This window comes from Plasmodium malariae, assembly GCF_900090045.1.
Source record: "Plasmodium malariae genome assembly, chromosome: 13".
Lineage (NCBI taxonomy): Eukaryota > Apicomplexa > Aconoidasida > Haemosporida > Plasmodiidae > Plasmodium > Plasmodium malariae.
Window position 1 is genome coordinate 2,950,730 of NC_041787.1, and position 17,139 is coordinate 2,967,868.

The 17,139-nt window shown below is 18.8% G+C and overlaps 1 protein-coding gene and 3 pseudogenes across 1 annotated transcript, besides 3 other annotated features; all 4 read left to right on the top strand.

The window, feature by feature from the left end:
- Window positions 1-3,947: 3,947 nt before the first annotated feature.
- On the top strand, window positions 3,948-4,518 carry PmUG01_13067500 (annotated as a pseudogene).
- Window positions 3,948-4,518: a sequence feature (PIR protein, pseudogene).
- A 2,926-nt stretch (window positions 4,519-7,444) lies between these two features.
- PmUG01_13067600 lies at window positions 7,445-8,229 on the top strand (annotated as a pseudogene).
- Window positions 7,445-8,229: a sequence feature (fam-l protein, pseudogene).
- A 2,981-nt stretch (window positions 8,230-11,210) lies between these two features.
- On the top strand, window positions 11,211-12,094 carry PmUG01_13067700 (Plasmodium exported protein, unknown function; the record flags this gene model as incomplete). Its single annotated transcript, XM_029007643.1, has 2 exons — window positions 11,211-11,297; window positions 11,423-12,094. 2 exons carry the CDS (start codon window positions 11,211-11,213, stop codon window positions 12,092-12,094), a joined length of 759 nt encoding a protein of 252 aa, XP_028864012.1.
- A 3,692-nt stretch (window positions 12,095-15,786) lies between these two features.
- On the top strand, window positions 15,787-16,666 carry PmUG01_13067800 (annotated as a pseudogene).
- Window positions 15,787-16,666: a sequence feature (Plasmodium exported protein, unknown function, pseudogene).
- Window positions 16,667-17,139: the final 473 nt, after the last annotated feature.

Consider the following 17,139-nt stretch of genomic DNA (forward strand, 5'->3'; position numbering starts at 1 on the left):
GTGGTATTTTAAACTATTCAAAATATATTGAGAACTACCTATATTTTGATATTAATAATGCTACTTTTTTTAATTTAATAAATATTAATCTATATAAATTATGCTTTATACAATAACATTTCTTTTAATGAATGTTAATTTTATGTGTTATAATGGAATTATATAAATGTATAATATATATTCATGAAAGGTTTAGTTAAAAATAAATAAATATAACATTTTGCATGCAATGCATATATGAGTACTTGAGGAGAGCACATATAATATAACAAAATTGTTTCTGCGTAAATTCAAATAGAACTGAAAGTTTTATTTAGTATTTATTTTAGTTACTGGAGTTACGTACATATATAATTTCATTTCTTCGAAATTAAAATGTTTATATTTTTTAATCATATATGTATGGATATATATGCTACAAAAAGAAAAACTACCAAATGGATAATTGAGAATTGGAAAATTTACATTCATACTAATAACATTTTAGGTAAAATAAGATTATAATTTTTTTCCTTTTTAGTTAACATTAATTGTTAGAGCATGCTATTAAAATATGTAATTTTAAGTATATAATATATACATATATATATATAAAGGTAAGATGTAATAAATAAAAATTATTTTTTGTAACAGAAACAATGATATTTTAAATAGAAAAATTTTAACAGATAATAATATTTATGTTTATGATACTCATATATATTTATTTCTAATGGTCCAAAATATATATAATAATAGAAAATAAAATATAATTTTTTGTCATCTGTTAGTTCTATTTCATATACTTTATTTATTTATATAATGAAATATATAAAAAAAAATACATTTTTACAAATATATATGTATTTTTTTAATTTATTTAAAACTAATTATTTTTAAAAAATATTTTTAAATATATTTTATGACAATATGGATAATTTTTCATGTAGTGCTTTTACAGTTGGCAACTAGGTACTCTGACATTTCTATTTGCTTAGTATCTATTTTAGTAACTTTTTTATGTGTTAATGAACATTAATTTTTAAATAAGAAAAATTTAGAAAACGATTTAAATTATTTTGTGTTATTATTAATTAATAATGTTTATCACAACTCAGATAAAAATTGTGTAAATGCAAGTCTTTACATAAAGTGAATTATCTTTTTATCTATTTTATGTATACAAGAAGGAAATACGGAACATATAATTTATCATGTGCATTAATATATTTTTACGTATCTTAATAATAAATAAAGTATTATAATATTATTTATGATAATAGTTACTATGCATGATTCAGTATATAGTTCCATTAAATTTGAAGTAACTTTTTTATTATATTAAGAGATAAATGAAATTAATTAATAAAAATAATGCACTCATTTTTTATTGTATTCGGTTCATTAAAATAATCCATAGACGTTGTATATTAATTTAGGTTGTTTTAAAATTTAAAATAACATTCTAATTTTAAAAGACATAAAAATTGAAAAATTAAAAAAAAGAAAAGAAACTATAATAATAATTAGAATATAATAAATACTCAATGCAAATATTATTAAAAAAATATTACATCGTTAATTCCTATGTAAAACATAATTTAGTGGGAATGTAGTACCTATAATACATTATACTGTAAGTTAATATACATATAATGGATATGGATCCTTCATTAAAATTATATGAAATAATTTAACAAAATATAGTTTTCTTACTTAATGACAAAATTATCTAAGGTGCATTATTTAAAAATGAGTAATTCCTTTGACGTGTCATTTGTATTTTTTATTTGTTATAGTGTTTTATTATAAGTACAATATTTTTAAAATTTCAATTTGTAAATTAAAAAATTTCTATAATAAAACTATTATTACAAATTGCAGAATTTAATATAATCTGAGTTAAGCAGAAATTTTAAAGAATCGTCTTTATATATTATTGTAGTTTTTTACACTCATGTTTTCGTAGGGAGTGTTTTATTTTGTTACATGGTAATTTTTATTCTTTATTTTAACATTAGTTTTTTTCATTAACATTATATTTAAGTCCTTGAATACTAAAGAAATGGTACATAATGTTGTTATACTATTATTATGAAAAAGACAATACAAATTCAAAGAAACTTTTGTACGATAAAGCACAATACTCACTATAAAATTGGTAATTAATATATGAGGTAAAATAAAAATTCATTTTACAAAAATTTTATCAAATAATCAAAATGTCTTTGAGGGGTAATTCAGTTATGAAAAATAAAAAATATAGAGAATAAAGTAGATAAAATATGTTGGTGAAAAGATAATGTTACAAAGATAATATATAAAAAATTTGATATATTAGGAAAAATCTTTAAGCGATAATTTAGCATATGAACCCAATGAGAAAATGCACTTGCAAGAAGAAAACATTATATGAAATAATGGAAATAATGAAAACAAAATCCTTCATGTTATAATGTATATATTAAGTAGGGTTATAAATTCGTCTATTTCGTTTATTGTAAATATATATATTATTATTTATAATGAAGGAAGTATATTAAAAATATATTATTGGAAAACAATTAAAATTATGAATTAATATAATATGATCTAAAACTCGAAAAATTAATGTGAAAATCTAATATAGTGACCACATTGGAGAAAAGTAATATAGATGAAATTAAGAATAAATTTTTGAAATAATATAGTTTTAAATATGTTATATTGAAATGCAATATATGGAATATAATAAATAATGCTTAAGTTATATTTTAATAAATAATGAGATTATATTGTTTTTAAGTAATAGATTGCTTTTAATATAGTGTAATTGAATTGAATAAATTTAGAATTCTAGAACCTATAAAATATAATTTTATTGGATGAACAATTTTTTAACAATAATATGACAATGTTGAACTTAGAATATTGTTGTAATATTATTTAAATAATTGAAATAATAAAAACTTATAGTTATAATCTTCGAATACATTATATATAGTTGAAGGTTATTTCTGGAAAAAAAATGTATATTATAAAAAAAGAAATAAAAACTATGTATTATATCCTATACATGAAAATAACATAAAGCACATTTGTTAATCTTGAAACAATTTAATATGGATAAAAATATATGAGGGTATTTTGTAATAATAAGGTGCCAAAAATTTTTAAATTAAATAATTATAATAAAAGAAAAAAATTTATAATAATTCTTTTTTTATTATATAAAAAATATGTTTATTATAAAATAATATATTTACATTTAAATATTATATCTTAATATTTATATAATTTTGATTTTTATAGTATGTATTCTGTTAATAATAATAACAAATATATATAGCCTTTTGTTTTTTCAAAGTAGATTATAAATTAATTGTAATATTATATCCATAGAGATTAAAATCAAATAACTGTTCCTAATAATAAAAATATCATTATATTAACATTTATCTGTAAGGAATATATCACAGGGGAAAAAATATAAATAAAAAGATTCTTAAGAAAATTACAATATAATGTATGATAATAAAAATTATAATCACTTTAGACTGTATAACACATATTCAAAGAAATTTTGTTTTAATGTATATCTTTCTATATAATATATATTTTTGTTAAATATTATAAGCCAGAAACTCATTTCATGTAAAATTTTTATGAATGTTTTTTCTATTCTCAATTTGTAGCACTGTTACATCTTAATCTTAAACCATTATTTCTAATATATTTTAATTTATATATTTAAAATGATATAGGAACATGTGTATAAATAATATTTTTGTTTTTACTTTTTTTTTAATTTAACAAATATATATCAAAACTGAATGGTGAAAAAATGTAATGGTGAATAGGCACATGTGATTTTATTATTGAACTTACTATTAATAGCTCTTTTAAATTATTCTATATTTATTGATGTACATTATATTGTTTGTTAAAATTAGTATTAAATTATTTATTTTCATTTCCTTTATTTTTAGGAATGTATAAGTTTTACTTTCAAATACAATATATAATGAATACAAAATATAAGTCATTAAAAATGATTTTTATAAACATTTCAGGGAAAATTTTGGGTTTGGAAATATTGATACCTTGAAAAAACATTGTAAAAAAATTATAGAAAATTTTAAGAAAATGCTTGAGACGGAAAATGAAAAGCGTAAAAATGCCTGTTTAAATTTTATACATTGGTTATATGATGAAATATTGAAATTTTTTAAAAAAAGAAGCTACAATTATTCTGTTTCACGAATGGATAGTAAATTTAAAAAAATGATGAATCTTATTTGTTTCTAATCGGAACAATAAGATTATTAGTACTATATTGAGAATTATAATTTGAATTATTTGTTGGAAGCGAAATATTTCTATGAATATTATAAATTATATAATAGTATTGAAAGTAAATATAATTATGATATTGTTAATCTCGAAAAAATTAAAGGATTTCTGAATTATATTAATAAAATATATGAAAATTATATAAGAAGAGAGAGAATTTGTGATTATTGCAGATACTGTGATAAATATTTCAATTGTGATTGCTAGTCCAAATAAATTGTTATCTAGGTTAAATAATAATAGTATTAAACCCCAGAATGCCACGGAAAATATTGAAAAAATAGCGTTGTACATCCTCCGTATTCTGGGAATTCAGTTTCAAGTATGATGAGACCATTTCATTATTTCACTTGAAATCAAAATCCTCGTAAAATATACGCATCTCATATACTCTTTATGATAATTAAGGAAGCTCCTAACCAAATAATTTCAGATAGGGGAAGAAAAAAAATAAGGAATAATGGAATATTTGATTGGCTAGCTAAATTTTAAGAACAAAGAGAAAAAGCAGGAAAGTAATTCCAAAACAATGATGAATAATATGATAAATAAGTTTATAAATCTCTCGATATTACAAAAAGTGCAGATCTTAATGAAATATTCAAAGAAAAAGGACCTCGTTCTAAATTCATATTGATAGGTGAAAAACGTTGCTAAAAGTAAAATTTCCGTGATGTAAATACACTTTAGCTAATGTTAAAAAAGCACAAGGTGATATTACTTATTAAAATTGAATGCAATGGTAATTCCAAGATGTTTAGTAATTTAGTAACAAAAGATAATGTATCATCTATTATTAAAGCTGGTTCTTACGTTAGTTCAATAAAATAAGACATAATAACGAAATCTGTTTAATTAGAAATTTACTTGTTAATTGATTTAGGAGTTCAAATATGTTTTCTGTTTTTCCCTTTTTGTAAACAGAATGAAAAATTAATATTAATATATAAAATGTTTATGTCGCTATTCATAATATATTTTCCTGAATAAATTATAAGTACGACATAAATACATTATACATTTTATATATTCTTCATACGTACATTATTTCATTGATTTTGGAGCGTGGTTGTGAATAAAATTATTGAGAAAAAAGGAGAATAACGATATGAATAATAGTTTAGGTAGGAATGAATTATCAACGAATATGCAATTAACTATTCAGATAAATCCAGGAAGAAAACTGCATCGATTTACTTATCATATGCAGTGACATTCACATAGTGTGATATATAATATCAGCTGATATATAATTAATGCATTATGAGGATGGAAACTGTTTTCTATTTATATTTCTATATAATAAGAACGAAATAAAAAATAGATAAGGCGTTAACTCTAAATATAAGTTTGGTTTTGAAAATTTATAGCAGTATAGATTGTTTTGTTTGTTTTTAAATTACCCATTAATTTGAATATTTTAATTATTATTATACTGTTTTTATTTAATAAAATAATTCCCTTTTTGTTATACACTTTATTTTTTTTTATAATATGTTATATATAAATTTAAAATATAAATTAGTATTAAAATAATATATTTAATAATAAATTACATTTTATATTTAATAACTTTTGATTATCGTATTATAGCATAATATATAAAAATATGAGGATTAAATAATGTTAATTCTTTTTATTGTATTAATCTGTTAGATTATATGTCCAGCATTTATGATTTACAGTTTTTACTTAGTTCTGAGTCTATGGACTTGGAGTGGTCAGCATGAATTATAATATTTTTGATTTCTGTTAACAGTTTTATGTAGTAGGTTATAATTAATGTTGCAATTATGTATCAGTAAATGAAAGTATACTTATACTTATTGTTTTATCATTACAATTACATAATTGTTTTTTTTTTTTTTTTTTTTATAAAAATTACTTAAATATATTTGGAAAAATCAATTAATAGAAATAAAAAAAATATATATTAATTTTAAGGAGATTAATACAAGTGTATTATTTAGCCAAGGTTTTAAGAATGTTGTTACATCTTATACAAGAGTTACCCCTTTTTTTTTATCAATTTTTTATTTTTTATAAATATTTGTTATCAATGTATTTATATAACTAAAATAAAATTAATTGACAGAATTTAGGAATTTTTCATTTGAATAATAATACGAATTAAAATTAATTAATAATTTTTATTTTCATACGTTATGTTGCAAAAATAATGAATCAACGTTTATTTTCCATTAATATATATATCTTATCGTAGTGTATGTAGTGTATTATTAATAAAATTTCCTAAATATAGCATATATTTCAAAAGAGTTCATATATTTGGAGAGTTAATTATGTAAGTGAATAAAAAATGAAGCAGGGAGCATTCTACTTAGTGATGCGATCGTTAATTACTATTGCTATTTAAATATTGTCATAATAGTTAATTTTATATTAAAAATAGTAAGTTTTTCTGAAATACCATTTATATTAATTAGAAAAATTAATAAAAAAAACATCGTCTAAATTGGTAATTATGTTCTTTATATAGAGAATAATGAATTATTTCTATTCTCTGTATTCCATAATTTGTATAAATATCATATTTTAAAAAAATTACAAATATATATGTTTTTTCATATTTAATAAGATAAATAAAATATGTTATTAAATTACACTATTAAATAATTGTATTATTTATTTTGAATACATATTAATTTATTAAAATAATGTTATTCTAATTAATGTTCCTTTTTCACAAGGAGTATTAAAATAATATTTATATAATATATTTTTTAATTAATTTTTTTTTCCGTATATACTTGGAAAAGCGTTATAATTATATATATCTTTAATTTTTTCGGAAAAACAAATAAAAATAAAATAAGTAAATATAGTATCTTTTATATTTAAAGGAATATTTTAATATTGTTTATTTTCTTCTTGATGAATATATTAGAACACTGAGGTGTACATTCTGGACCAAAAAATTAGGTTACTTTTTTTTATTAGTATTTCCATCTTAATATTAAATTGAAGAAGTCATATTTCCAATGATATAGCATGAAAATATTATTTGAGGATACATATACTAATTATATTTTTTGTTTTTAATTTTTATTAATACATTTTATTTTTTGACAACATATATTTACATAAATAATGATATTTACTTATTCCTCAGAATAAGTTAAAGAAAACCAAATATGAAAATCACAGTAGTGTTAGCAAATTAAATATTGGAACTTACAGATTATTAGAAAAATATAAAGGGGATAAGGATTTAAATATTTTATGTTTAAATGAAGAGATATCAAATAATGTAGTAAATAAAATAAAAGATACATCTATTTATGAAAAAAAAGTAGAAAGAATAAAGACACCATCAAGAAGAATTCCTTGATTAATGAGAAAAGTCATAAGCACAATATGTAAAACAAATCTTGAATATATGAAACAAAAAAAGGCTCAAATTTGGAAAAAAATATATTAAAAGAACTTGATTTTGAATATTTTCTTAAAAACAATAGGACAATTAATGATAAGACTTACAAAAAAATAATATGTAAAAAATATGGATTACGACTTGTTTCACCTATAATACTGCTATTGTTATTAACGACATTACCAATATTAGAATATTTTTGTGCTTATGGACGTTTATTAGGATTATTTAGGATATTGTATATTATATTTTCAGATGGGTGGTATTATCTTTTAAGAAAGTTTTTTAAAAAATCTTCTATAGTTTTTTTGTTAAAATTTGCGGAAAAAGGAGAAATGAAGGTTCTACGAAAGGAGTTAAAATTTAGCGCTTGCATTTATGTAAAATATTTTTTAGGTTTTCTAATATATTTAGTACCACTCATTATATTATGCGTTACCTTTATATTAGCTGCTGTTTATTACCATATGTCAGTTAAGAGATATAAAAGAAAAAAGTTCAGAAAAGGTAAAATGTATAATTAGTAATATGTTCCTTTATATAAAGAAGCTTTTAACATTAAGAAATGGCTTTATTTTCTTTAGATATATGCCTATCAAAAATGTGCATAATTTCTTAAATTTTTCAAATGTTTTTATTTATATGTATCACTTTTGATATACAGTATTAAAAGAAAAGTTTCTAATTTTTTGGGAATTAAAAGATTATAGGTTTTTTTAAAGTATATTTCAATATAATACTTTTATTCAGTTAAATTATATCATTCAATAAATACGTATGAGTATTTAAATAGGATTTTATGATAAATATTTTTTTGTTTGTTGCGTTTTATATATTTTGGTACAATTCATATAATTGTACTGAATTTGTATACTGATTTACATTTGAAATATAAGAAATTGTACTTTCTATTTTTTAACAAGTTGAATCTAATATTATTATTTGCTAACACAATTAAAAGAAAAGTAAAATTATTTTTAGATTAAAGATGATGTGTCTTTTTTTATTTTTGTGAAACGATGTAAAGGAATTTTGTTGCATTGATATAGATATTTATATATATATATGTTTTATTAAAAAAACAATATTTATTCTATAATATATATTTTATTTGATATGAGTTATAAAACATATTTATTGTAAAAATTTTTTAAAACTCATTATGCTGTTTCTCGTTCAGTTTAAATGGAAAATATATATATATATATATACAATTGTATAATATATTTATTACACATAAGTTATTTGTAACTGACAAATGAGTTAGATATTCTAAATACCTATAATTAAATGAAGAATTCAAAGAATTTATTTTATGACTATTTTGTTTAATCGTGATGTTAATTGATTTTTCGATAGTCAAATTAATTATATATTTAATGAAAATACATGGACAAATAAACTGTATATATTTTTTATATTTTTTACATTATTAAACAATAAAACAAGTAATTAAGGCTTAATAATATATAAATTGATGACAATCTAATTGCTCTTTTTTTTTTATCTTTGTTTTTACATGATAGAGGCCCTATAAATATGTGTCTTGTATACCTTTGAAAATAAAAACTATCATAAAGGTTTATGAAAATAAATATATATTTTCAATAATCATATAGTGGGTAGGTATTTATCTGTATACATTTTCTATTTTTTATTCTTATAAATTTGTTATATAACGTGTTAATATCACTATGAGGATGTAAAGACATTTATATAATTCATATTATTAACTGATAATTTCTTCAAAAAAATAATAATAATTTTTTAAACAATATAAAAGCAAAAAAATTAATCTATTGTAGATAATTTATAAATATTTAACATAATTTTTAATTGACATATATGTTTAATAAAATATATTTAGGATATAATTCAACTTTTTTTTTTGATGTATAATTAAGTTTGATGAATAAGGTTTCCCACATGGTAATTTAGAAAGTAATTTTCATATATTAAATTAGTTTTTTTATAGATTCAATTTAATATTATAATATAATATAAATACACGTTTTATTTATAACATGTATGTATATTTTAAAAAGTATAGTTTAGAAAATGAAATAACTCATATATAACTTTGTTATGTGAAAATATACTTATAACCTAGAGAAAATAAAAGTAAATTATGTTGACAACTGTGCAACTGTGATTAGAGACATTGCTAGATATGAATATTAAAGATATATTTTTATTTGTTATTTTGTTAATATTAAATGCTATAATATTTTGTGAAGGTATATGGATTTCTACAAATAATATACATACGTATTTAGAAGTTTTTTGTTTATAGTTCATACTGTTGGTACAAATTCGATGAGATATATTAGTATATCTTTAATTTTTATTAGTTATGTAGGTAAATGTTTATCCATTTGCGGTATTTCAATGTTTCGACAATAAGGAAAAGGACATATATATTTATTATTTAATTAGTGCACTTACATAATTGTTGATTTATTACTATTATATAGAAATTATTTGAATATCTATGGTATATTATTTTGATAAAATGTTTATCTATTTTTAGTTATTGCACAATTATAGAACTACATTATACTGCCAAGATTATCCTGATATTAATACATTTTTTACAAGAATTATTCTATATTTTTTGATTTTCTTCTTTCTCATTGCATGTTTTCTAAATATACATGTTCATTTGAAAAAAAAAGTAAAATAAAATAATTTGTTAAATTATCACAATTTTAATTTAAAAATAATTGTATAAATTAAAAGTTGTAAATTTTAAAAAATATGACTAAAATATAAAAAGCTTGTTTTTATTTGACTTTAACATATATATTTTATCATACATTATGTACTATTATATTGATTTAATTTTTTAAAGTTATATAATACTATAAAAATACAATTCATTCAATTAATATTGAACAGAAATTTGAACAGCATATATCTATTTTCTTTTATCTTAATTACAAACATACTGATATATTAATTAATATTTTTTAGGAGTAATTAATAGCTTTTCTAATGTATAATATTTTATAGGAAAAAATCATTAAAATTTGCATTTCTTCTTTTAAATTATGGTATATAATTTATTATTTAAAAGTGTGAATAATATATATTTTAAAATAAACTGATAATTATGAAATGTTAAGAAATATATATTTTATTTTATTTTCAAATTATTGTTAGAAAAAATATTAAATTATTATATTTAATAATTAAATTATATATTTTGAATTTTAAATATATTTAAATTATTTTATTTTGTTTAATGGTTAGTTTTTTTTAAATAATAATATAATAATAATATAATAATAATATAATAAAAATATTATAATATATTTTTAATTTATTTTACTGAATTTCTGTAACAAAAATAATTACAGTTAAAAATATTTTATTTTTTAGTAAAAAATAAAATATAATTAAAAAAAAATAAATTTTAATTAGTATAGCTTATCAGAAAAAATGTTATACATTTTTTTTAATTTTTTCCATAATGAATATGTTACAATATTAAAAGTTTTACATCATGGGTCAAAAAAGGAAGTTAATGTTTTTTACTAAAATTAATGTCTTTATCCTTTTAACTTGGATATGTCATACTGACGATAAGATGGTGCGATATTCTATTTAAGTATATTTTGTATTATTTATGTTTGGTGTGTTCTATTAGTAATAGCTAATTTTTAAATGAAACTATTAATTCTTTTAAATAACGTATATTTACTTTATTTATTACAGGGTACCATTAATAAACATTTCCATCAAAAGATTTACGTTTATAGAATATTAAGTAAAAAAAAATATGGATTTTTTGGACAACGTAATGAGAAAGGGGATTCGAATATTTTAAGTGTAGAAACAGATATGCCTACTATTGAAGAGAGCGATAAATTATATAAATCTAAAATAATAAATGTAACCGATAAAAAAAATTTAACGCAAAGTATAAGTTCATTAAAAAGTGAAGTAAAATTCCAATTAAATGGGGAAAATGTATTATCTGTGAACACTGAAAATGATTCATTATCTAGAGAAAAATCCTTAGACAGAATATGCTTAAAAAACAAAGATAAGTGCGTTACGAATCCTAATAATGAGAATGTTAAGAGGAAGATATATATTAAATATATTTTTCTTGTTATTTTACCTGTGTTACTCCCATTAGCTGAAATCATATTGTATATATGTGAATTTATGTTGTGCTCTGAACACACTGATTCTAGTGATATTGCATTGTGTACTATTTCAAAAATAAATGTGGGAGTTATGTCATCATTGACATATATAATTATAATGTTGATTATTTTTATCTGTGAGAAAATTATAAAAAGTGAAAAATTTATGGGTTTAAGAACTTATACGAAAAAAAAAAAATTTACTATTCCTAAAGTAGGCTTTTGGATTAAATAACCTATGTAAATCACTTAAAGATATATACACATGAAGAAGAAAACTATAATTTCTTAGGTTCTTATGTGTACATGTGTGGGTATATAATTTTTAATTTGTAATTTAGAAAATATGATTCTTTAATATTTTCGTGTATTTGAATGTTTTAATGCTTTCATTTTGTATTCAATATAATGACTGAGCTTAATGTAATTTTATGGTTCATATATATATTTGGGTTTTTAACTAGATTTTCATAAAATATATACCCATTAGGATTGAAATTAATATTAAAAAGTACAATCCATATAATATTATTTCTAAATTTATATCTGAATAATTAAGAAATCATCATGTTTTTATTATATTGCAATCTTGAATGATTATATACTGACATTATTAAGGGGATATATTATTTGTTTCAAGTTAAAAATAAAATTGTCATGTTTTGCATATGAACAAACAAAATGAATAAATGTAGTTGTATTTATATTTTTATTTTTAATTTTATTTATTTAAACATATACAACCAGTTAATTATAGATTGTTTATGTGGTATTATCATATTTTTAATTTTTTTTAAAATATAAATTCATTTTATAAAAACTAAAAATAAATTTAAAAAAAGAAAACCCTTGAAAACTAATGAATTATATTACATAAGTAATTTCAATATTATATATTATGATTACCCTTTATTTATTTTAATTTTTTATTTTTTTTTTTTATATTAAGATTTACTTTGTTTAATTAACTATTAATGTGTTATATAAGGCACAAAAAAGTATATAAGTTTTATAATATATTAAATAGTATACGATAAAAGATAAACAAAATTTTAGTGCATTTTAATATTATTATTTTTATAGATTCTCTTAGTGACTTATAAATATAATAATATTTACATATTATTATATTTTACAACTTCTGGTTATTATTAATTTCGATTGTATAATGTAACATATAATGGTACTTTTTTTTTTTCTTTTTTTTTTTTTTTAATTTTTTTAATGAGTCATTTTAATAACATTTATATTTAAAAAAAGAAATGAATATATAGCAATTTATATTTTACCTTTTGTTTATTTTTGTTCTACATTGTGATCTGTGTATTTAAAGAATTATAAATTTATTTTACAGTCCTATTAATTAATTTAATTTTTTTTTTTTTCATTAACGCTATATTAGTTAAATTTATACATACTTATGTACTATATGAACTCATTGTAAGTATTTTGAACTTACAAGATTAACAAAAATTTATATTAATAATATAATGGCGCTAAAAATATAAATATGTCATTGTTATAGAACATGAATGAAAATAGAAGTTTCGGTTATTTTCGATGTTTTTTAAAGTCGATAATTTCGTTTGTGTATATTTTAGTGGACCTATTAGCAATAAAAGCATAGTTGCAAATACGCAGTAGCTTTATAGTAAAGATCACTTTAAAAAAGATAATTAATGAAACAATAAGAAAATAAAATTTAAATGAAAATATATATACTGTATTATCATTTATTTTTAGACAAAATAATAAAATAAGTTAAGCCATATACGCCAAAATTATATAACATGAGTAACATTACTAATTGGACGAAATATATACTACTATTATAAAATTCATTATCAGAAGAAATGAGAATTACTTATGACATTCTATATAGAAGATGTAAATAAATATTATAGCTTTTGTATAAATTAATATATTAATTTATATATATACACACATACATATACACATGCAATATATATATATATATATATATAATGCGAATAATACATGATATGTACATCATCAAAGAGTAAATTATATATTTAACGAAAAAATGAAAATTGTAGATCATATTTTTATTTGGTTTAATAGATATAATTAATTTATATCGTTATGCATATTTTTAATAAATGTATCATTTAAAATAAAATATGAGGAAAAATAAATAATCAAAAAATATGTTTAACCATATTAGATATATCAGAATTTAGAAATTATTAATTAAATAAAAGAATATATATGCTTATATAATACATATTATTGAATATTTTTCATAAGATATAGTATTATTTATTAAGATATGCTCTAATATTTTAATATGTGAATAAAAATTTGTAATATTTAAGATACTATGAGGCAGCTTTGTAATAAATACATTTAAAAATCATAAAAATGAGTTTTATAATATATGTTTATATTTATATATATGATACATATATATATATATATATATATATATATAAAAGTACGAAATAAAAAAGTAATTTAATTATCTTATTTTTGTGGAGTGCATTAATGTAATATGTGCAATATGTTATATAGAAACGGATTAATTTTATTTTTATTTTCATTTAATTAATTTTTTTTTTAAGAGTAATTTACTAGAAAAATTTGTATAAATTTATTATATATATAATCAATGTTGTATATTTAATTAATATCTCTTTTATAATTTACAAAATGTTAATTGTAAGAAACAGTGCAGTATAAAAATATTGAAATATATATATTTCTACTCCTTATGGTATATTTTAAAAAACATCTAAATTATGTCATTTCCATTAGTTGAATAAAAATTTATAATGAAATATATAATTCTGAGTAGTATTTATTTATAAATGATTAAAAATTAATATTCTTTTCTGCTATATATAAAATATTCTTGAAAAAAATTAATTCAAATGTTTTCCTTAATTTTGTTATGTATTATTTATATATTATCCTTTAACATTTCATATTTATATTATTTATTTAAAATTATTTTTTTAAATATTACAATTACCAAGGGCACTTTTTTACTAAATTTACTTTTCTATTTTTATTTTTTTTTTCAGAAAAAATATTAAAGGGAAATTAACTGAATCTTTACATTTAAAATGATTTCCTATTAGTAGTAATAAATGAAATCTATATATTTAAATTATATAATTATTATAATGTTTCATTTATAATAACTTTGATACAGTATTATTAAACAATTCTTTTGGATTTCGATTTTTAAAGTATAAAAAGTTTGTTGAATTAATCTCAAAATGGAACTTTTAATATAATAATATATAAATATATCGCATATACTAGGTGTGTACCATAGGTTAACTTAAAAATTGTGCTATAAAAAATATTTATCATTTTGTTTTTCTATCCTCTCATTGTTATCGTAGTCAATATAATATTTTATAGTTTTAATTATAAAATAATATTTATGAAATATATTAAGTACACAAAACTATGTTCACTGATGGGAAAAAAGAAAAAAATTAATAGTTATATTTCTAATATATGTTAAGGCACCTATTCAAGCTACATATATGTTTTTTTATTTTTAAATATAAAATAAAAAGTTTAAATGCCAGAGAAAAATCTTTTTTACATTTTCTTTCTGAAAAATATTAATAAATTTTTTTTTTTTTTTTTTACAATAATTAAAATATATACATATTTTGAGCATTTAATTAACGTAATAAGTTCTACCAAAAGTTATTTTAATCACTGCTTCTTTTTTTATAAATAAATCTTTATTGGAAATATTTAAGAATATATTTTTAAATTATCTTGTCTTTAATATACTTTATATTTCTATTATGTATATGCAAAATGAAACTTTTTTAAAAAGTAAAAATAATAATGTATATGAAAGCGCCCTGTTACTAGTATATTCTGAATATGCAGTAAATTTTTCATCTTGTCATAGTTATTTTTACATGAAATATTTGCAAAATGAATGAAAAAATAAAATATTTTATTTTAATTAAAAATATTGCATTTACTCTTTTTATATGGAAATGTTTTTACATCAATAAAGGGGTAAAATGCTACCATCCATGAAAATTTATATTACATATTTTTCTGCTTCACGTTATGGATATATTTACGTAATAATTATTTTTTTATTAGTAAGTAATCTTATCGAATTATAAATAATTAAAATATATTATTTTGTGGATAGTGTATTTTCAATAAATCTTTAGATAATAAGAACATAAGAAATAGAGAATTCGATTCAAGAAATGATAGATTATTGTCAGAGAATAAGGAGAAAACAAAAAATATAGGATCAAAAGTAATGTTATATACAAATGGAGATAGCGATTAAGAAAATGGAGAAGAAGTTGTTAAATTAGCATATGATAGAGCATATGAATATAAGAGCAAAGGTAGTTCAAGAGATGGAGAAAAAAAGTTAGTTAAGAAATGCCCATCTATTATAAGTAGATCATTCGATATGATATATAATTCGTTTGAAAAATTATTGTATAGTGGATTTAATCATATATATAAATACAGGAAAAGTATTGATCTTACCCAGAAAAAACATATAAAATTTTCAGTATATGCGGTTATAGGTTTGATATTTGTTCTACTAGTAATGCTTTTTTCAACAGGAATTTCATTTTTTATTTTTGGTGTTTATTTTTATGATATAGCTACTGGAGTTTTTAGTATAGATACTTCTGATACCATATGATATTTCTTTAAATACAAAGAACACGTGGTTGCATTATTATTAGTTATTGTATGTATATGGATAGTTATATATATGCTGGTGCAAATCATAAGGTATGCAAATAATTTAGGAGAAAATAAAGTAAATACCTGATTATAATGAATTTATTTGTGTCAGAAAAATAATTGCTTCATGCAATAAATGAAGATGTACATCGTGTTTAATGAAATTGTGTACTAAAGTAGTTTTTGTTGTACTTTTATAATATATTTTGTTTATACAAACTAGGTAATATATAGACATATATTCATACTCGAATGTAAAAACTATAATATATTAGATATATGTAACAGTTTTTTTTTCTTTATTTTCTTCTGAATTATAGTATATTCTTTTGAATTTAATTATTATTATGTTTTAGAATATATATATAAATTTTTTGCTTCATAATAATGTAAAATTGGTATTACAGTAAATACACAATAAAAACCTTGTTTTATTATGCAAAAAATTATGTATAAATGTTTTATGTATATTTATATTATAATAAATATGCGGTTATTTAATTTAATATATAAAATTTTACATTTACTACTCCTTCAATGATGTAGTGAGTATTTGTATTT